Here is a 23,523-nt window from a genome sequence, read left to right on the forward strand (position 1 = left end):
GAGCTTATTATGTCTCAAGAGCTCATTATGTCCTTGCTAGATTAGAAGCACATATTCAAAAACAAACACAAACCTAAGGAAAATAAGAATCCCCAAAGACAGCAGTAAATTGAAATACCAGCCTCAGGATTTTTGCTCCTGCCTTAGGATTTTGAGTCATTGGGCTGATATTCTGAAAATCCCTGGAAAGGGTTAACACTGAAATTGTATTCCCTTAGTCCTTTGGATGAGGGCATCAGCCATAAATAATAATTATTATGAAGCTGTAGCAGTGAGTTAAAGTGAAAATCCTGCCCTACCAAAATACAAGGCAGGCTACAAAGTCTGCAGCCAGCCTGGCACCTTGCACTCAGACCAGCAGGAATTTTTGTTGGACATGTACAGGGTGGGACTGAGTGCATCCTCAAAGCAAGTTTGCCAATGAAACCAAGCCATGCAGAGCAGTCCAGCTCTGGGGCCTCTGGCATAAGGACCTGGACCTGCTGGAGCAAGGCCAGGAGGCCACAGAGGTGCTCCAAAGGCTGGAGCAGCTCTGCTATGGAGACAGACTGGGAAAGCTGGGGCTGTTCAGGCTGGAGAGGAAGAAGTCCCAGGGAGACCTTAGAGCACCTCCCAGTGCCTAAAGGGGCTACAGGAGAACTGGAGAGGGACTTGGGACAAGGCCATGAGGTGATAGCACAAGGGGGAATGGCTTCAAACTGGAAGAGGAAGGTTTAGATGGGATATATGGAAGAAGTTGTTCCCTGTGAGGGTGGTGAGGCCCTGGCACAGATTGCCCAGGGAAGCTGTGGATGCTCCTGGATCCCTGAAGTGTCCAAAGCCAGACTGGATGGGGCTCTGAGCAAGCTAAGATAGTGGAAGGTCTCCCTGCCCATGACAGGGGGTTGGAGCGAGTTGGTTTTTAAGGTGCCTTCCAACCCAGGCCATTCTACGATTCTATGAATGTAAAAGCATTACTGGCCTCCCACAGCAGAACCTTCTGCTTGTATGGGCAGAGAGTTAAGCACGCTGTAAAACATACCCAAGACTCAAATCCTCAGTGTTGCATCTGCTTTTCTTCAACTACTTATTTTCTGAATTTGTGTGGTTAGGCAAGGAAATGTGAATCTCTTGATTCCTGGCTATGACACAGGCTTCTTGTGTGGCCCAAGCCACGTCCCTTAAGCTATGCTTCAGTCCCCTACTTGTGAAACAGGTAAAACACATCTCTCAGTGATGTTTTGTGCATAAATTAACTCATGGAAGCTGGTTTTTCAAAGAGTTCACTAACTAACATTATAGACAACCCTACAGATAAAGAGATTGTCAGAGAGCTCTGTCTGGCAGCCCTGGCCCAGGGAAAAAGCACATTCCAGAAGCGATGATACCTATCTGCATACAATTCCAGAAAACCAAGTTTACTAAGTTGCACCAAGTGGTTTTTTTAAGACTGTGGACTTCTTAGTAATGCAGCATAAGGATTTCATACAAGGCAGGACATCTCCTACATTTAGTTTTACTTGGAATGAGATGCCACCATCACTTTTCAGCACAATTTGTACATGCTATCTTGACAAACTTTCACCGGAGAAATTCTAAAACATTTAGATTTGGAACAAAGAATTCAATGGTGGAAACCCTGGTTTTCACAAATATACATTTACAAGTTGCTGGAGGATGTAAAGACCATTCTATAAAAGCCATGTTGATTGTCCTACATTTTCAGATGTAAGCTCAACAGGGAGGGCAGATAATGTATTTTTCTGATCATACAGTGTCAAATGTCTTGCTTGTGCTTAGAGCATAGAATAAAATCCACAAATAACTTAATTTTCTAGTATTCATAAACCAGTACAATATCTAAGTGCAAAACTCGGGTACAAAACAAATTAAGTAAAACACAGTTTTCATCCTAGGATGACCAGAAACAGACTAGAAAGAGGACCAAACATTACTAATCCTTGTTCTGGCTACACTGACTAAAGAGGGTAAAGTGAAAAGGGACTAAACCACAAATTTTAGCTGTTTCTTTCCTTTTCTTTAAATAGTATAGGATATAACTTGACAGATCCACAATCTTCAGTATCATGCGATTTACTTAACCTAGAGGTTTAAAACCTTTTAAAATCATGTCATTTTAACAAACACCTTAATTCAAACAGTCAATATTGAAAAACAAACAAGAGAAAGCTTGTACTAAGTCTGCAATTACAGCTTTCAGGAGCCAAAGCAGGAGCTGAAATATGCTTTCGAACAACAGCTGAACTTCTGTCATGAGTTATCACCTAGCCCACACACCAAATACTTCTGGTTTTCTTTGAAACATATGAGCTTACTGATTACAGGAACTAAGTAACAATTACTGCCTTGCTTTTAAAACCATAACCCAGGACTGGAAAACAGATTTGTCACTGTTGCTGTGCACCAGTGAATTCACCTGCTTCATTTCCAGTGTAACAACACGACCATCTCTCTGTAAGGCAAATATCTGAGCACTAAGACCAGTTGATGACAATCCTCAGAACACAGATAACAAACAGTAATTTTTTTAGTTTCTCAGTCAAAACTCAGGTGAACTTCATCTTTGTTTGTCTGGTCTTTGCTTACAAATGACGTAATTAATCCATTAAAAGCTCTGTTGCAACATGAATGACATTCAAAATCAGCATGCACAAATATTGTTATTACATTTATTTTAAAAAATAAATTGCCTATGATTTCATGACCAACTAACTAATCAACACCACCACTTTTCTAAAACACAGACTCAGCTCCACATTGTGCAGCGTTACATAAAGGGGGAGGGCCTGTCTGCTCCTTCACACTTCTGTCCCAGAATGGACAACCCAGAGCTGAAACACGACCAGGACTTCCCCTTGTGCCTTCACACAGTCCTACAGCTGGAACGTGGCCATCTCCAGGCTCCGGGGGAGTTCCAGCCTGCTTACACCTCAGTCCCAACGAGGGCAGTTTATCATCTTTACACAGAAAAGAACAGAAGGGTTTCCAGAGGAAACAGAGCCACTACAGTACTGCAACTTTCAACTTTTTGGAATCACTTTTTTATGTCAGGGAAGGGAGAAGTGCTCCTTGCCCGAACAAACTAGACTTGCCACTGCTAAATTAAAAAATCCGTTTTGGGAACATACACTAGTAGGGCACTAAATTAGCACTTAGAACCTCTGAATTCCCCCCAGTGAGGCAACAATACTAACTTTTTAACCCATTCAGCTATTTTGCGCTTGTCTCACTGACCTTAATGACAGGGAATTTTTGACCAATATACTTCTACAGTGTGAGTGGAGACAGCAGGAAAGAGCCAGGCAGAATCCAGAATAACAATCAGTCACATTCCAGAATAACAGGGCAGACACTCCCCTTACATGTGTGGCTCCCAGAGTGAGAGGAGTTGAAAAACATGCATTATCAATTGGGCTGCAATTTGCATCTCTGCCCTTAAAATTTAAAGCCTTCCCCAAACTGAAGAGAGCAGTTTGAGCCCCTGCAAACAAAGGATTACCAGCCTCTTGTCTATGCCAGTGATCCTTTGAAATTAGGTGTTACTCAAGAACAGCAGTGGGAAGGTACAGGCCTTGCCACTCCTAGGTGGTACCTGTCTTAAATACATTCCCGCGGTTTTTCACCTTGCCAGGGAAAGGAAAAAAAACCCAAGACGAGCCAAGCCAGGCCAGCAGTGGCTCTCTGAGAAAGCTGGGAAAAAGCAGTTGTGGCTCCCACCCTCTGGTGCCAGGCAATGACCCTCCCCTTGCAGAGCCTCCCCTCACACCAACACACAAAACCTGTGGTGGTCCTGCAGTGCAGGGAGCCAGCCTGGGAGGGGAGGGCTGGCAGCAGCTCTCCAGAGAGGTAGGAACGATCAAGGAATAGGCAGTGACTCACTGTGTGATTTATTGCCAGGCACTGTTCCCAAATGTGTTAATAAAGTTGCAGCCAAACAAATGCACATCCCTTAGGTCTTGTCTTTGTTCCAACACGGCCAAGACAATTGAGTATTATTTCCAACTAAAACAAGAATGAGATTCTAGACAATATTTCTACCACAATTAATATTTATGTTTCACTGTTCCACTTCACAGCACTGCCAACCCTCGAGTATTTAATAAAAAAAAAGCAAGCACAAAATAAGAAAGAAGCGAGAATACACACAGACACAGAAAGCTGTAAAATTTTTGATGAATATTTTTAGTTGTTCTGTTTGGGTTTTAGTTTATTTGGGGTACTTTCAAGTTTCAAAGACAGCAGAGAGAAGCACTCCATAATCACCATGTTCAACTGAAGCAAGACGCCAATACAAAATCAGTTAGCTCAAACAGTCCATGGCAAAGCTCTGTGTGAAGGTCTTCTAGAAACCGAGAAACCAAGGAATGATGAGTTTGAATGATGGGCTTTCCCTGGTATCACCCACAGGTAGTTTCTGAATTGAGTCTGGAGATTCCTCTGTTTAAGAAACCAGATAAGCTGCACATTAGATGCATGCAATCACAATATATACACAAGCTATATCCATGATTAAAAGCACCAGGAATATTTTCGAACTATAGCTGAGATATAAGCCAGAGCTGGACAAAATCAGAGGAGTGGGGCAGAAGATGGAAACACACTATGAAGTGAGCAATTTAAAAAGGAAAGCATTTTCCAATATGAATTTTGTTTCTTATGGATGAGTGGAAAATGTATGTTATCATAAGTCACTAGTTTATCAAGAAACTGCAATGCATTAATGAAAAATCAATTGATCTATGAGACTTTCTGAGATCTAGTGATTTTGTTTTTTAATGATGGGGTGCACGAGTTTTGAGACCACTGTTGTAAGCCACCTGATACACCATAAATAATGTCTCCTGGCTATCAATATCAGCAAACATGCCAGCACTGGGTTCTCCTCTTGAAGATGAAGTTAGCAGGAAGGACTCTGGGAGAAGCTCGTTCACCACTGCTGCTTCAGTAGAGCTGAGCAACCACAGTTTTAGATGAGGACCTCATAAACAAAACATTATATGTACTATATGCAGACAAAAAGATTGTCCCTGTTCCAACAATCTTTAATGGAAGTAAAAAACTTTATCATCTTTTGCATTTTCCTTGCTTCCTACTATTTAGTTCCAGAACTTGTTGATCAGCTCACTCCACTATAACTCCGGTTTTGTGTACCTCATATGTGATTTAGGTGATGTTTGCTGTGTTTTGTAAAATGACTTGTTTAAGAGTAACTCCAGACAGCTTTCTTGCTTCATGCTAGTTCATCTTAAATTTACTGGGCAGTCTACAAGCAAGGCAGAGCTTTCATTGACACATTCCTAAAATCAAGCTTGTGGTCAGCTTCTGGCTAATCACGCTGGTAACCAGAAAAGTTTATGTATGTTTAGGGAGCTCATGATGAACAATTAAATGTTTCAGATACTGCAGCAGCTCAGCAGGTTAATTCCACATCTCTTTCCTCCAACACAGCAAATCTGAAAGCATCAGTTTCTCAAGTAAAACAACAAACAAGAACAACTGAAGTTTCCTGAGGGTGCCAATGACATCTGGGGGTACCCCTGGCACAGAGTGCCACAAGATGCTAATGAAGTCAGAAATGTTTTGGGGGTGGCAGGCAGGAAGCATAGCTTTAAGAGACCAGATGTGAATTTTGGTAGATGGAAAGACAATTACAAGTGCAGATGGAGAGACAGTTTTGCCCAGTTGTCACGACCCTCTGGTGTTCTTGGAAATATTCCGGAAGGCTTCTAAAGGACCCAAGGTCCCTTGAAAAACCGAGCATGCAGTGTTAAAAAGGTAAAGCACAGAGGTGTCCCAGAGAGCTCTTTCACTCTCACCCTGATCTGAAACAACTGGTTACAAAGGGCCTAAAATGCACAGTCGTGTTGTTACCTCTCACTACACTGAAAAAGAGATTAAATAAGGCACTGGCAGTTTGCTTTCAAAAGAGAGTGAAAGAAGAACACAAAGTGATTTAGAGATGAAGAACGTTAACATGAAGCAGAAGAAATGAAAGTAATGAAATGAAAGAAAAGAGAAACTAGACAGCAAAGGAAAGAGGATCAGACAATTACACAGCACTTCAGCAAGATGACAGTTCTGCATGCAGCCTATGTGATCCCAGGGCAATGTGAATTCCAAGCAGGAAAATTCTTGCATCCACCTAATGGAATAGCCAAAATGGAAGAATAAAGATCGAAATGGCAGAAGTACCATGCTCCAGCCTAAAAACACATACACTATTTATTTCCCAATCTGTCTTTGGGAAACTGCAATCAGCAATGCTCAGGTTTATTATGTCTTCTAACTCCTGGAAACACAAAATCTTATTAAAGTGTAATCAGCAGGCTCACACAAATGGCACTAAAATTTTGGTTTGGTTTTTGTTTTGGTTGCAGCTAGATTTCACTTTTGATGATTGGTTAACACTCTATCGTAAGTTTCACACTATATATATTTATATATATATACACACACACTCTATAAGAAGTCAAAGCTGTAAGTTCTCTCTTACATTAAGTTGACTGCAACAAACCACTTTTTCAATTGAACATACATCAGAAGAAATTTACCTTGAAAATTTACCAATCTGACAAGAGCGAATGGATTTATGATGAAAAACCAAGGTTGTTTTTTCCTGCACAAACAACTAGAGTCACTGCATAACCAGATTTTATTGCAAAGACCTTAACATGATAAAAGCAAAAAGCATTAAGTGTATAAATGTCTGTTCAAAATGAATTGTCTTTGCAGTATAGCAATGCATTATCTAGCTTCTGTTCACACTTCTTTGATTAAAACAACACCAACCAACCCAAGAAACCACTCACTCTTCGTAGCTTAAGAGGCCCAAAGCCTCTTCACAAAACAATTCTGTTGTCACTTTTATATAGGGTTAGTTGATGCCTTCCCCCTCCTTTTTTTCAGTGAGCTAAATATAATTAATGTCTTCAAAATGGAATTAGTTCAACAGCATTTGGCTGAAAGCATTTATTTATATGAATACAGTTACAAACCATAACTCAAAGGCATATTGAAAGAAATTTACTTCACTGAAAATTCAAATAGCAGCCTTCTTTATAACAGTGGTATTAAAGCTTACACATTAGTACAGTCAACATAAATCCTGATTTTAACAGGCTTGCATAAACATATAAATTCTGGCTCAGTGAGTCTGCTTCGGCTGTCAATACTCTGAAATAGATACAAGCTTTAACAAACCTTTAATTCAAAAGCCCATTACTGTACCAACTGAAATAGAAAGACTTGAGTATCAAAGAGGAGTTCTTCCCCACTTTCATGGTATTACTTCTGTAAGACATCAATTGATCTACAGCCCTTGAAAGAAAACAACTCGCTTCCCTCTCCTGGATAAAAGTCAGTACAGTTTTTTCATCCATCACAGTGTAACAGCATCAAAATACACCTTCTGCATCTGCTTAAAACAAGGAAAAAAAACACCCCGCAAATCACAAAGCCAATCCATGACATATCAATTTACTTCTTCTGACAGATTCACTTCACAAAAAAAAAATGTTTTCATTAAAAAAAACTAAATGAAGTTTAAAGCAGCCAGTAAGAGAGAAATGAGGAAAAAGAGAAGGAAGAATTTATACATATCTACATACTACTAATGTTACTCTGAGGTGCTCTTCATAAAGAAAACATGGAGAGATTCCTGCATCTAATGTCCTGAGATTTAATAAACTGCCAGACTAACTGTTGGTTACTTAATGACTAATAACATCCACAACATTTAGCAGCGTCTGATAAATTGTGTAACCAACTTAATTTACCCTCACTTGACATTAAAACCAGTTACTGTTAATAAATAATGTCTTTAAACGTTTAGGTGGGTTCTTTAATTCAAATGAACAATGTATTTGGAACTACTGTGACGGCATTAGTGGGCAGGTAAACAAATACATGCTTATTTTCATTCCCCCAGCACTGCTGGTATTGTCTCTTTCAGAATGCAGTCCTTTGTTTTCTTGTGTCATGCTCTTTTCCCTGAAAAACACCATAGTATTTAAACTCAAAGTTTTTTTGTATGGGAATATTTTTTTATTCATTCAGGCCATGCTAAATCCGCTTTGATTAGGTTGTTCAATTATCTGGTATCATAACGAAAAAGATATGATTTCGAGTAACACAAGCACAGCTTCACCAAGAGATCTCATGTCATTACTGGCCCAGGTGAAAGGAGGGAAGAGTTTTTCCAGTGTCACCAGCCAGGTATTGCACAGAAGCAGCTCAGCCTGCATTTGGTGACAGGGACCAGCTGCATGTTTGGTGCACACAGGCAGCTCCACTCATGTGAGGAGAAATACAAACAGGACCTGCTACACCAACCTTGGGGCTGCTTGCTGTGAGTCCAGCCAAAGGACAACTTCTTCCTTTAGACAGTCTTTGGGACAACAAAACACCCTTGAGAAGATAAGTTTGGAATAATTTCTCCCCTTCAACTAACGTGATTTATGAGCATTCAAATTGCTTGGGACATGGTATTATTTTCAAAAGGAAAAAATGAGTAGGTACTTAAAACTAAATGAATCTCAGGACTACTTTCTACAGACATTGCTTACAATGGGCTTAATTATTTATGCGAAGAAACCATCCCATTGTATATCCGCCTGAATTCTTGAAAAAGAAGAGAAGGGAATAAAAATTAAAATCTTATTTGCAAAGCACCGGATTAGCAGCAAGCAATCTGGGTTTTGTCTCCTTGGATAAATCTCTTAGATAGCTGGATCAAAGTAGTCCTTTGTGAAACAGACACTTTACTGAGATGTTTGGAGACCTGGAACATTTTCCAAAGTGATAACCATTTTGGTATCCAGCTTAAGACAACTTTGAAATAATTTTCTGAAAACTGGAATTAATTATAATTAAATTAATTCTTCTCCCACATTCTATTTGGCGATTATATTTGAAGTTGTGCTATGTAATTTCAATTACTAAGGTGCTTTTACACTGGAAGTAGATAAGAGTCCTCAGAAACTGTAAAACTTCTATGAAAAAACGCTTGGCCAACAAAAACTGACTCCAATTCAGAACTAATGCCTTTGCCAGCTCACAGCAGTGCTTTTCATGTGAGATACACAGCTTCATGCCAGCTTTGGACATGCTCCTAGAACTTTAACTTTAGGCTCCAAAGAAACAAGTTGGACATGTGTGCATGTTGCCCATTCAGGATATTCATTCACATGTAAAGAGATCCCGCCCTCTGCTAATACAAAATTTGAACTTAGCAGAGTTACCCCATTGCTAATGCTGTGGCAACAGCCCAAGAAAAGAAGTTAAGCTACACAACCCCACACTATTTTTGCTGGCACCTCCCTAAGAAATTTTTCAATTCAATTCAATGAGGGGAAAGAGAAACGTATTGAAGGATTTCATTTTGGGATTTTGATTTTATGAGCTGCTGGCAACTGTGCCTGAGCAAGCACGTACACACGCTCTGTGAAATAAACTGTTAACCGGACACTCTGGGTATTCTGAAGGTGGGAAGAAGTCTCAAAAAGTTCATTGTTGATGTGCTTTGTTTTTTGTTGGATTTTTTTTTTTTGGTAATTCAAAAGCGAACTTTTTCAGAAGTTCCTTCAATTTAACATATAAATTAAATTAATTTGATTTGTCTTTCTAAAATGTAAAGCTCTTGTCTTGCCCAAACACAGTCTGTCCCAGCCAGCAGGTCAGGACTTGACACATTCGAGTGAGGAAAGCTCCACCTTCTTTTAACAGCACGGCACAAACACGTCGGCAGTTCACTCCTCAGAGCAAGGTACTTGCACAGCACTATATTTACTTGAGAACAGTGGTCACTATTTACAACCAATTATTATCATTTCCTGAGAAAAGGCTTGACTTCAGCATGCAGCGCATGCTCAACTCTCCCCAGCACCCCTGCGTGCAGAATGAGCAGCCATTGCTGTCAGAAGGTGTCCAGCATGTCACAAGATCCAGGGAAGCCACTTAGTTGGTAAAGATCTTCAAGCACAGCCCATTTCTCCCTATCAGCAACACAACAGACACAGAAATGGGCCTCCTTAAAAACAGCTGCGTTACACTTTTCTCCAAACAGAGAAACAGGAATCAATCTTTCCTGTAATGTGTTCCTCAAATTGCCAAAAATGTCCATTTCTGAAGGGGCAAAAGCTCATGGCAACAGCTTTATCTTCCTCCTTGGCCACAGGGCCTTGTCATGGTACACGGACCATCCCAAAATGGAATTTCTTCTCCAGGTGACACCATTGCAGTGGGGTAGGGATTGGTTTTAAACATATTTCTGGAAGAATAATTCATGCACGTTGTCATCACAGCCACCCTAATATCTACGTACACAACTGCTGCACAGCCTCTTTACAGTAACTTTACAGAAGATCCTGACTTTTCCAAAGAGATAATTACAGACTGCTTGCTGACAGTTACTTCCAGTCTCAAAGCAAACAAAACAAACAATGGCCCAAATCAGTGATCCATGTGATATCTTAGGCAACAACTTAATTATCAGAATGAATGTATTTAAAGCACAGCATTAACAAAAGGAACATTCTAACAACACTTTGCCTAACACTGTTTCACAAATGTAAGAATACAATCTAGGGAACTATCAGAACATCAACTTGAAGGTAGTACAAAATACTGTGACCAGTAATGGCAAAGGAAGTGCTAAGCACAAGCCTGAGCCTTCCTTCACAGATCCCCCTGCCCTGGCCTTTTGGAGAGTTTTCTGTCCTTCCACCAAATGCAAATGCTCGTCTCTCCTGAGGTGCTCAAATTGTTATTTTCAAGCCTTGATGTCTTAACACAATTCCCAGCAGTTCTTCCTAGCCTTTTACATTCTGACTTCTGTTTACTGATGCACTCCTTCTCCAAGTGTAGTAGCACATCAATTAATTATACAGTAGCCTGCCTAATCAGGTTTCCCCAGGGTTTTTAACAGAAACCCTTTGTATTTCTTAATGATTCCACGAGATTGTAACTATTTTTAGTTCTGCAGTAAAAGAAACGAGTCTGCTGACAATACTATCTCCTAAAAGGTGGAACTGCTATTAAAACCGTTGATCCAAGCACACTGGAACTTTGGAGAATTCAGATTTAGTCTGGATTTTATGATTAACGTTTCTGTGTATCACATAAACAGTCACCACATACAGAGATACAAATTAAGTAGAAAGACTAGAACTGAAGAACAGATGTGACCTACTTAACATTTTAATATTAAAACAGAGACATTCAAATTAATAGCAAAGTCTCCACTGCCTTCAGTACCATTCACCAATTGGTCACTGACAGTCCAACGATTTCCTTGACCAACTTCCCATGACCTGTGTGAAAGGACATGCTCTACATACCCAAGAACACTTTTCTTTAATTCTATGGCAGACATCCAGAACCTTTCTAATTTAAGGGGGAATTCAAGATCAAGAAAAAACAACAAAACCCCACCAAACTACTTAAGACACAAATCAGTAGAAATACATCCAGCTTTCACATTACAAAAGCTCAGAAAAGCAGCAAAAAACAGGTGGAGGACTTTTCCTGCGCCAGAGCTGGTCACATTTTTGGCTGAACTGCGTCTTGTGCTAAGAAAGGCCATAACTAAAAACATTAAGTAGACAGCTGCCTTACTACAAAAGAGTTTTTCTCATGGATCATAGAAGAGTTGATGTTGGAAGGCATCTCTGGAGATTGCTTGATGGAGCCCCTGCTCAAAGCAGGGTCAAATAAGGCTCAGGGTTGTGTCCAGTTGAGGTTTGAGTATATCCAAGAAAGGAGTCTCCACAACGTCTTCGGACAACATGATACAGTACCTGACCACTGGCATAACAACAAATAAATGAAAAAGCAGACCTTTCCCTTTCATCTAAGCATCTGAGACCCCCTTTGCCCACCCTCCCCCCAGTGACACGGCACTGCTGCAGACACAGCTCCCATCTGTCACCCAGGCTGACACACCTGAGTCACAAGGAGACACAAACAGCAGCGCTGACATCAGGTAAGCTCCGACGCTCTTAGCGAGCGCATTGGCACGAGCAGATTCTGAGACACTGCTGCTATTCCCCAAATCAGAAATGAAGATGTGCCAGAGATCATTTCCACGTTATGAAAGCAGCTCTTTACAGCATTCCGCGGGGACCTGTCTGCAAGGATGAACTGTATCTCTGTACAGTTCCTTTTGTCCTGTATTTGTTCTTTGATGTACAAATACGCCACAGACTAAGCGGTGATCTCTTTGATGTTGAACTTTTATACTTTATTGCAACTAGCACACTTACAAGACGAGCTGCCAGTCATTTTTCCTTCTAAACATTCAAATTTCATGAGGCATTTGCTTTATGAGTCAGATTTCTTAGTAACTTGTTTTCGGAATTTCCACAGGAACTGTGCTACTCTTCTGGACTGATAACTTGTTTAAAAATCAAGACCTAATCAGGTTTTTCAGGTATTACAAATTAATACAAGCATTGGCTAATAAATCTGAGTATATTTAACGTAAGGTATAATTAGCTAGTCAAGTATGTATTTCCTCACTCTCTTTTAGGTAATTCTGGATAGTGCTTGGACTCCAGCAGTGACCAGATGTAGCTGCACAGGCAACAGGACAAACCAAGGCATGCACGTAGTGGTACCTTTCTGGCTACTCTGCCAGGCTCCAATGCTTTACAGTTCAGGCACTTCGAGAGCCAGAGGCAGCCTCTGCAGTACAGTTTTTCATAATGCAGTGTGTCTACATCGAATTTTAGGCTGACAATACCATGGCAGATTAAATTACAAAGTTAGTTACTTCTGCGACAAAACAGTAATCAACACTGGCAGAAATAACATGTTATGAAGTGCAAATTTACCACCACTAAATGCTACAGCTTTCAGTGAGACATAAAAAAGCATTTCCATTCTGAAGCATTTTTATGAGGGCTTTTAAATAAATCCTGTGAGCTGAAATTCTTTGGAGTGAGATTTTGGTATTCACAAGGTCTCTGCTTTAGAGTGACCTTTACATTTGGCTATTTTTCCCTTCTGTAAGTATAAACACTGTGGTTGAGAGGGAAAACATCAGAAGAAAATTAGAGTATTTTGGAACAGTGACAGCAAGGAGGGAACATTTCCCCATACTGAGCTCTAGGTTTCCACAACAAAAATCAGTACTGCTACTGATGCTCCTCTCCAAGCCAAGTAGTTTAAAGGTGTATTGTCAGTGTGCTGGCCAGAGAAATGCACCATGCTGAACATTTGCATCTCAAGTTATCATTTTAAAGTGAGTAAACCATACAATAATTTTTAGATGGTTTTAGTAAGTGAGAAAAATTATTTGAAATGAAACAAATCTGTTAAAGATTCTGATTCCTCTTTTTCCAAAACATTTCGCCGCTCAGAAAGGAAAAGTGTTGTTAAGAGCTAGTGAGGTGTATGTAAAGGAGGGAGCACTCCAGCACCCGTGATGCCAAGCAGCCGGGAGCTGCACTCCACCTTTCTGGCTGAGAAATGCAAAGTTAATCCCAGAAATACCAGCAGATTTTTAAGAAATCTGGACAGAGCTAGCCATAGCAGCACTGGAAACACCACATTTTCAGGGCCTTTTTCAGGTCCAGGCAGAAGTTACTTCTCAGTGCTCACCCAGATTCTATCATGTGCAGTAGAACAACCCACCAAGAAAAATACAAGGGTGAAACATCGCTCCTGTTACAAGAGGCTTCACACAGACTGTCCATGGAAGCATCCCATGCAGGAGGCAGGAGAGAGAATTTTGATCCTCCTTGAAGAGAACAATAGGAAAATCAATTCCTTAATTTAGCTCCCTGAGCTGGCCCCAGTCCAGCCCCCAGTGCCAGCCCTGAGCCAGAGCCATGCCACGGGCGCTGCCAGCCGCGGCTGCTCCCCTGCTATCGCTGCCGAGCATCTGGGAGTCAGCGATGCCCTGGGCCTGTTTTCCTCAGCCATTTAGAAGGCGCCTATGTATATGAGGTTTCTCAAATGAAACATCTCTGGCTCTTTAATTAACTTGTCTGGCTTTTTTATTATCTGTTGATACAAGAATCTATCCAGCAGTTACAAACATCTTTATGCACTCATATTTTAAGGAAATACTTCTTTTAATTCAATAAGGTACCCACTGTACAAGAAAAACTCTCCCCAAAACTTAACACAATGCATCTCTGTCAATCTAACAACTGCAGGGTGTGTCCCTTTGACAGAAAACAAAGCTGAGTGCGAGCTCAGCTCCTCCAGACAGTCACAATCAATCTGCCCCTCTCCTCATGGCAGAAGGTGCCCCTGCAGCAATAGTGGCAAACACACAGCTCTCTAACCCTGGAGAGCTCCAGCCTGATGTCTCCAACCAGTACTGGATGGTGGCTTCACTTACATTTATGTGCTCCAAAACCGGTAACACAACATCCATCATACAACCAATTCTACAGGACTCTAAAAAGAGGTAGTCCAAGGAGAGGAAAAAGCAGGGGCACTCTACAGCAAGCAGTTTTCTGCAGTGCACAAGATGGGTTAATTAATTCCCAAACTGACCAAGGAGTAACTACAAATTCACTAGAAAATGTGTGTTTTCTCACAATAGCTGCTCTGACAAATCAAACACAGACAAAGATGGGCTAATTAATTAAGCCAAATGGAAAAATGCACCCATTATGAGAAGCATTACAGTTGATACAGGAGGAGGAGCAGCTAGCTACTGCTGCTCCTGTTAAGTAGTACAGCAATTTATACTGTTCAAATTTTTACCAGAACTGAAGTATGCAAATATCTATGTACAAAAAGGAAACTCCAAATGTTCTGATGACCAGGGATCATTTTTTACTGGCTTTCTACACTACCTAGACTAGAGGCTCCAGGCAGAGAGCACCTGGGGCTTAGAGAGAATTTAACCTCCTTTTGGGGTGAGAAGAAGATAAATGACACTTTGAATCATGTCCCATTAGGCACAGGGCCAAGCAGAGGAGGCTGGACAAGAGTGCTTCTCTCTTCAGAACTACGAGTGAGGTAAACAGCAGCTTATGTAAGTTTTAGGCACACTTAACCCATGGCACAGTATCAGCTCTTAAGATCCCTGGCAGTCTCACAAGAGGTGTGAATTAAGTGCCACATGAAATAGGAGCTTGATTTCTAATTGGATCATGTAAATTGTACAAGGCATTAAACAGCAAACGATACTTGGATGAAGGGAGAAAATTGCTGAGCCAATCAAATACATCAGCTCTCAGTATCTGCAAGAGCTGGAAGAAGAAGCCATTGTCATAATGCATCACTCCCCATTTCATGCTGTTAACAAAATTACAGCAAGAATAGCAAAGACTTTAAGACTTCTAGAACACCAAACAAAGAGTACACTGCAGAAGACAGCATGTGCAAATGGTGACAGGACCTCTTCTCTTTTTTGGTTGAGAGTGCAGAAAGTATTGTGCACATACCAGGTGTGAGCAGAGGTGGCACGAGGCCCAAGCACACGGCTCAGGGCAGGGCGCCTGCAGTGCCTCCGACCAGCACCACCTAGAGCCAGTGAAAAGCAAGGCGGGTGTGCAGGAACACGACCCCTGCTTCTCTGTCCCACCAGTCAGAACTCCAGCTTGTGGTCCCTTCAGTTTGAAGGAACACTCTGACAAACCCTTTGTCACAGTGTATCCGTCTACGTAAAGATTTAATGTCACTTTTCCATCCCTTTGTTTGAGAATGATCAACTTCTTCTAAAGTACAGCCATGCAGCTGCTTTTATGAAGCACCATGTCCCACGATTCAGAGGCAAGAAACAGCACAGTATTTCAAAGAACACAAACAGTACACAATAATTACATGGCTCTGATACCCTGTAAGTATGCTGACTATTCTATTTGCATTGTTCAGAAGTGAAGAGGTTAGACTTATTTACATCCAAGGAGCTTTAATTAAGCTTTGAGATAAATGCTCTTAAAATGAAAGCTGGGATGATTATACCTCTCTCCACATTGATTTTAGCCTAGATGGCTATGTACGCAGCATGACAAAAGGCCCAAAGGCTGGAATCACACAAACAGGAGCTACAAGCGTCGAGTCCTGCACCTCTCTCCATCATATAGGAAAGAAAACAAAAAATGCAGTGAAATTGTGACCTTACTGAAGTTGACTGCTTAAGTGTGGTGGAGCTGGGCCACAGGTGCAAGGGTAGCAGCAGTGGGAGCTGCTGACCCCTGCCAGTCCCCACTGAGATGAAGTGCTCCAGCTGCACTCACTAACAGCAGCAAGGACATGGGCTACACTCGACCCCAACAGTGCTGGGCAACCCCAGACTCCTCTGGAGAGAATCGTGCACTTTGAGAGCTTTGTATGTCAGAGGTTCACATCAGGCTGCAGCCAGAGAGTGTGGGGAGCATTACCCATCGCAGAGACTGCAACTCCATGGGCAGACCAGCTCCGTGGTCCTGAGTGACAGCACACAGGCACCAAGTGAGGGGTGGGAGAACCTAAGAGAGATGTCCCAACTGGCACGACACAGGACTCAGACGTCCCTGCATATCAATTTGCTCCTGTCAACATGCCTGCTTCATCTTCCCCTGGCACCAAAAAGGAAAAGGGAAGCAAACGCTGATTTAAATACATTTTTCACAAAAGTGGGAATCTGTGGTAACCTGTGCAGGCAGACAGGCTCAGTGGTGGTACCTCAGGGGGCTTCCTCCAGTGCACGGAGCTCTCCAAGGCTGACAGTGAGCTCCCTGCTGCAGCTAACCCCCACTGTGGAGAGGGGAACAGCACGACACCCCGTGAGTCACTGCCGCCCTGAGTCACTCCCTCGTGTTCTCAACAGAAGGTGCAGGCAACTGGGAAGCAGCCTGAAACTGCACCGAGCTTGCCAACCTGTATTTTGCAGAACTTCTCAGCCTATATGCCTCCAGCAAGAAAAGTGAAGGGGAAAAAAAAAAAAAAAAAAAACAACAAAAAAACCAAAAAACAAACCACCAAAAAAACTGGGCAAGCTAAAGACTCTGTTCAGCAGAGGGAGGTTACAGGATGAAGCATAAGGAGAAAGTCCATCTCCCAGACCCCCTAAAACAGCTTTCTGCTTCAACTTCCCAGTCAGTGCCTTTTTGTTTTTATCCAACAAGCAGAGGTCTGCACTGTGCAGAGTCACCTTTTTTCACATAACTTAGTTATTCTTGGAGGACAGAATGCTCCCCTCCCCTGCTAATGTTTATTGCAAAAAGGAGAAAAAACCCTGATCTTCAAAAAGGAAGAAGACAGTTTCTGTACCATTAGTTATGTGCATATCCCTTAGATATCAGTCCTCAAGGAAAAGACAAACCACAAAAGGAGAGAACTACTGCTTGCTTGATCTCAGGAGTTATCAGCTGTAATTGCAAATTACAGTTCACAGATAAATACAAGAAAGGTGAATACTTTTTTCTTTCATTGTGAATAAAATACCCCAGAAAAACATTCTAAAATGTATCAAGTCTGACTGTAATAACATTCTTGCCATATGCAGTTATTTTGCACACTACAAAAACTTATCTCCTGGGAATGCAAAGCAAAACAAAAGAACATGCTGCATCTCAACTTCCTCCAACACTAGATAGAGAATTGCGAAGTATCTATTCAGGAGAGACACAAAGATTTGCCAATTTTGATTTAGTACATATAGTTTAAAATATACCGATTTAGAACTCTGTTGTGTAGTCAAGATGAAATACCAACAACCCTGGTAGTAATTACTACATGATAGTGATCATTTTTACACTGTACTGTAGGCAAGAGAAGCAAGAAAAAAGATTTAAAACCCCTTAAGGTTAAAACTGAGTGCTACATCATCCTAGAAAAAACCTCCAAACATGCTAGGTTCTCTATAATGGGGAATGAGTAAAGAAATCAGTCTCTTTCACACAGTGGGGAAGTACTTGATACCAAGAAGACTCAGTTCTTCACTGATGTCTCTAGACACTACTCCCCAAACTAAAAAATGCCAATACAAGCATTCAGCTCCCCCCTGCAGAGCCAGGCTGCAGAGCTGCAGGCCCTTCCCCTGCACCAAGTGAACCAGCTGCCATCTCCCCCTGACCCCCTGCATCAGCTCACTGAATAAAGCATGAGGACATTTCATATCAGTGCAGAGCCCACACCCCAAACACCAGCAGTGCTCAAATACCCTCCTCTGCAACCTCATCCCGGGATTAATTTTGTTTTGTTTCATTAAAAAAAAGGGTAGAGAAGTCCCGGAGTTGTATCTGTAGACCGCTTGAGTTTTGCCCCAATTATTCAGAATGATCCTAGAAAAATTATCTTTAAGACCGCATTACCAGCCGGTGGGAACAGGCCCACCATTTTAGCTAGGCAAGAGCTGCACACAAGTTTAAAGAGTCTGATCTAGTGAGATGTTCAGCACCCACAGTTTTTGCTGACTTAAACAGGACAGAATCTCCTTACTTGAAAGGAGTGTCCCCAACTGAGACTTGTACAGAGCATGCAACTGCCTTTGATTTTCACAGAGTGAGACATAAAGACAGATTTCCTCTTTTACTTTTAAATCTCGAGAGTCTTTCAAAGAGCCTAAAAAGTACATTTCAGCAATAAACCTCAAACCAATCTTATCCTGCGAATGTAATGCAACAAATGTTTTAGGTACAAGCAAGTCATTCAGATCAGTCATATGAAATTAAAGCAGCAAGAAAACAGCCTGTCAGCTAGCAATTCCAAAGGCCAGATTCTGTTAATATTTAGTCAACAGGAGTTCTGTACTGGGGTATTTGCTAATATGGATTTAACTTTCAATAGTGCCACAGTGAAAGTAAATTTAAACACGCTTCAATTTGCAAAGCAACCTTTTTTTTTTTTAAACCTATAGCAAGATATTTTTCCATAGGCATTTGTATACTGGCGAAAAACACTGAGTAATTACCAACATACTGGCAGGCTGGTGCCAGGATACATGACAAAAAACACATCAAAAGGTCAGGCTTGACAGACTGGGAAAAGCTCACCGGCATGAAGCAGCAGCGCGTGAATCCCTGTCCGGCCCCGGAGCAGCCCGGCTCTGCTGGCTCCGGAGCACGGGGGTCGCTACAAGGAAAGCACCTGGGGCGGTGGGACAGCGGCAGCAAGGGAAATCCTGTCTTCTGACCAGCTGCAGCTCGGCTTCTCTGGAAAAATGCAGCAGATTCCAAAAATCCTGTGCACTAATCAGGAAACCAGTGGAGTCTTTTTCCTTAAACAGGTATTTTTTAATGACTGAATTTTCACTTGGAGACACTGTCAGTAGAAAAGCTAGTTGTATTTCCAGTGACCCCAGCACAGACCCCCAAAGCAAAACAAATTTCCTTACAACCTAGGAACAACAGATTGCACTCATCTGGTCCATTTTCCAAAAAACAACAACAGACTGAACTTTACGTTCACACAGCAGTAGTCAGGATTAGTACCTCAAATGCCACCTTAACAATAAATACACCAGGGTTGAAATAGCTTAGAAAATTTACATTAGCCTTCCCACCAATCTCTATTTAGGACATATGAAAGCTAATGCAACTATTGCCAGGTTCCTGTCCATACTTTATAACTCATCAGTGGACTGAGCCCTTCTGTCCAGGCCTGACGATAGTACGAAACAAGTGCCTGAGCTCTCTGCAGCACTGGGCCTGACTGACCGACCTCTCTACAAAGCAGGGACCAGAACACGGTACAATCCCACACTGAGGAAACGACTCCCTGTGTCTTGGGCTCACCTCTGGTTCTGTACTGGCCTGACAAATGAATCCCTAGTTCTACTTCAGCGCAGTGTATTTGCTCATCAATTCAGCACTTAGCACTATTCTCCTTGAAGTCACCCCTGACGCTCCTGCCAGGGAAGACTCTCTCTGGAATAAGATCTGTACCAGTGACTACGCCGGCAGAATGATCGGATTTCTTTGCAAACTTCACCAGTGAGCACGTAAAGTTGCCATCTCCCTTAGAAAGTGTCAGCTGGCTAGCTGACTTGCCCGTGTTACAAACCAAGAATGCAAGGCTTCCTGGATCCTCTACAGATTCACAGCAGTTGATATATAATTTTTAAAAGCCCATCAACATAGAAAATACTTCTTCAGTCATTAAGAACTTTGATGCTTCACCTCTGCCTGTTTTCTTAGAAATCAGTTGGAAAAAAATCCTCTACGCTCTGTCTGAAATGAGAAAGTTTCATTTCCTAACACGCAGCCTGTCTCAAAAACGTGCCCAGGCTCTTCCCCTGACTGGTCTGTACCCAGCACTTTAAGTGCACGAATGCAGCTCTCTCCATGTGCGACAGCTGGCCCATCTTTACCCTCCCAAACCTGGACACAGGCTGAGTGCTTTTCAAAATTAAAGAGAATGTGTTTGCCAGAACATTATGTTGCAAGAAAAATAAAACAACTCACAAATTAACTTCACATGTTATCAGTCTGGGCTACCTAAATAGCAATAGGAAAGGGATTAATACTCCCTATTTTCACTTAAAAACGAAAATTAAACCCAATGTAAAAATCCCATATTCTCTTGAAGACCACAATTTTTTGCACTTTACCTTCAGAACTGTAAAAGATTAGAACTGCCAAAAGACGCCACCACAGAAGAGAGAATAAACAAGACACCCAATTCACCTACAGATTTTGCATTTTTCTCTTGTACTTTTGAGCTTAAATAAACTGCATTCACTATTCTACTGGTTTACTTCTTTCAAGTCACAATATTGGACTGTGGATCTATTATTTCATAGCAGTCAGAGGCCCTTTTAAGACAAATGACAACACATTTCCTCCAGCTGAACCCTGTCCAGCAAATTAGAGAAAGGATAAGAAACCAAGGAAGTTTCTCAATGCACTAGAAAGCCAAATACTATGAAACATGAATTAAATGTACTATAGAAGTAGTCTGTAAAAAGTACAAAGACCTAAGCATTTTCATAATAAAGCCACTAGGAATTACACGTTAAAATCCAAAGGCTAGGCTCCGCCAAGATTTTACATCAGTGTGGAAAGTGGTTTAAATAAAATTCCCAAGAGAATAACAAATATATTTTGAAGTTGAATTGCTATAAATCATCTGCCTGCTCTTTCACAACACACCTTAAATCTCTGTCCAGAAGCATATAACATACTCACACCCTCCAATTTTTTGTGTGTGTACTTTCCTCCTTTTTAAAAAATTTGTTTATTTAATTTCATGGTTCTAACAGGCTTATGAGGGATATGCTGAAAAACTGTTGTCAGAATATGTAGAATTCTAAAGGACTGCTAAAATATCCATGTAGTTTGCACTTAAAAAAATGCACTTCCTTTTGTTAGAGACGCAAGTATTTGAATCAAACCAATTACATTTTCTTGCCAAATATATTCAGCACGGCTAATGATTAATGAATATAGTGCTTTTCTTTTTATTCACATAGGCTTCTCTCCAAGAAGAAAAGGAAACCTAGTAATTGAAAATTACCGTCCTTAAACACTATGCTGCTTTTGGTGTGCATTACCTAGTGCCTTGCAACGTGGAAAAAAAAGGAAAGAGTCTCTAGCCGAAGCAGGACTCGATATTCTTTTTCCAAGTAATTAGATTTTTTTAAAAAGAAATTTCGCCTAAAACTCAATTTAAACAGCACACATTTAGTATTTTAGTGAGGGCATTAAATTCAAATGCCAACACTTAGACACTTTAGATTGCTGTGAAAAAATATTGCATGTAAGCCGGATGGTTATTTGGTTTAGATTTTTTTTTCCTGTATTTTAAAAACCCCCAAACCTATGACTTTAAAAATACTGCAGTGCAAAGCTCTACTGTGGACCTGATTTTATTAGGAAACAGGGCAGACTACAAACGTACCTCTAAACTTTTGGTATCTCATCAAAAACTTCGTTTGACTGTCCTCAGTCTGACACTGCCCCTCATTAAGGATTCGAATCCGCAAGCAGAGAAAACTCCAGGTTTAGAAAAAAAAAAAAAAATCACTAAGTAACTCTGGTCTTTCCTTTTATTCCAAAGCCTTTGAAAGATGAGCAGCTGTCTGAAGACGGCATTTTAGCCCCATCAGCTACCCAGAGGATGCTGCACGTCCTTTCCCCTTTCCTAGAGACAGATTTTACAGACTGCGTTTTCTTCATGGGTTTGTAGAAAGCTCAAGAACACCTCGTCTCCGCTCAGAGCGACTCCAGCCACGGCACCGCAGCCTCTGCCTGCCCAGCGCCGTGCTGGCACATCGGCTCTCCCCCTCTAACTTGCAGGCACCGCTGTAAAGTGCAGCGGCTCCGCGGCGCTGCCGCTGCGCTCCCGCCGGCACCGACCCGGGGCTGAGCCGCCCGTGCCCCCGAGCGCTCCCGAGAGCCTCCCGCCGCTCGGGGGCCGCCATCCGGCCGGGGCCGCCACCCGGCCAGCGCCGCCCCGGCCCGGGGAACGAAATGAGCGGGGCCGGACCCCGAGCGGCGGCCCCGGCGCGGCGAGCGCGGAGGCTACGGAGCGCCGCGACTCCGGCCGGCCCCGCTCATTTCATTCCCCGGGCCGGGCTCGCCCGCGGACGCGCCTACCTTTCATCGCGGCGAGCACAACGCACATCATTTGTCAGCGGCGAACGGCGGGGAGCGGAGCGGAGCGCGGCGGGCAGGAGGCGGGGAGGGGAGGCGGGACGGGCCCTCGGCGTAAAGCACCGCCGCCGCCTCAGCAGCAGCCGCCGCCTGCGAGCGGAGAGCCGCGCCGCGCCGCCATCCCCCGGCCCATATGAGGCTCCATGTGACCCGCTGACACGGAGCCAGCCCCGGCCCCCCGCCTTGTTTACACCGCTGGCCCCGTCCCCTCCCCTGCCGGCGCCGAGGGGCGGTCACGGGGTGCGCCCGGCCCGCAGCACCGCCCCCGCCGCCCCGGGGCTGCTCCGCCCGGCCCCGCCGCGGCCCGGCCCGGCAGGTGCTGCGCGGCCCGGGGCTCTGCGGGGCGGCCCCGGGCCGGGTGCCGGACCGGAGGCAGAACGGGGCGGTGGCAGCGGGAGCGCTCCCGCGGTGCCCCAGAGCAGCTCCCGTCCCTCGGGCCCCGGCCCGCTGCTCGAGTGCGCGTTTGTTCCCACACAAGCCCCCCCGAAGTGTTGTTTTAAGTAAAAAATAACCGTATTGCCACTACATTTTGGCACAACGCTCGGCACTTAATAGTCGTTGACTTGATCAAGCAGAGCAGTATTTACATTTTAAATCTGTCTGGTGATGGGTTCATGCTTTCTTAGGATTTACTTGGAACGTCTGAAACATGATACCACTGCTGGAGATATTTTCATCTATTCTATGGCATCGGATGTCACTGGACTGTCAGTCTGTGAGATGAAGTTTTGCATTCTTGGATATACACACATCCACACTACAAGAGGGATAGCGCATGACTGAACACACACAGAGAGACGAAAATAATCCAACCTATTAAAAAACCCCATAGTTCGCTGAAAATTGCATTAACAAACCCAGTATTTTTTCCAATTCCTGTCTTAGCCACTGGAATAGACTGTCACAAAATAGAAAAACACACATGCACAAAAATTGATGCACTACAAGCTGTTTAAGAGGGGACAGAATATACAATTTAATTTAA

At 42.7% G+C, this 23,523-nt stretch overlaps 1 protein-coding gene across 4 annotated transcripts in view; it reads right to left on the reverse strand.

Annotated features, from left to right (window-relative positions):
• The window catches only part of RORA (RAR related orphan receptor A), a 72,199-nt gene extending 49,586 nt beyond the window's left edge, over window positions 1-22,613 (reverse strand). For 3 of the 4 annotated variants that reach the window (XM_082290666.1, XM_082290665.1, XM_082290663.1), the window contains exon 1: window positions 22,482-22,613. In XM_082290666.1, coding sequence (XP_082146792.1) covers window positions 22,482-22,512 — 31 coding nt within the window. In that variant the 5' untranslated portion in view covers window positions 22,513-22,613. Of the gene's footprint in view, window positions 1-21,783; window positions 21,832-22,481 lie in introns of those variants that run through there. The other variant, XM_082290664.1, reaches the window with a different exon arrangement.
• Window positions 22,614-23,523: the final 910 nt, after the last annotated feature.

This window comes from Coloeus monedula (assembly GCF_965178545.1).
Source record: "Coloeus monedula genome assembly, chromosome: 14".
In the NCBI taxonomy this organism is placed as follows: Eukaryota; Metazoa; Chordata; class Aves; order Passeriformes; family Corvidae; genus Coloeus; species Coloeus monedula.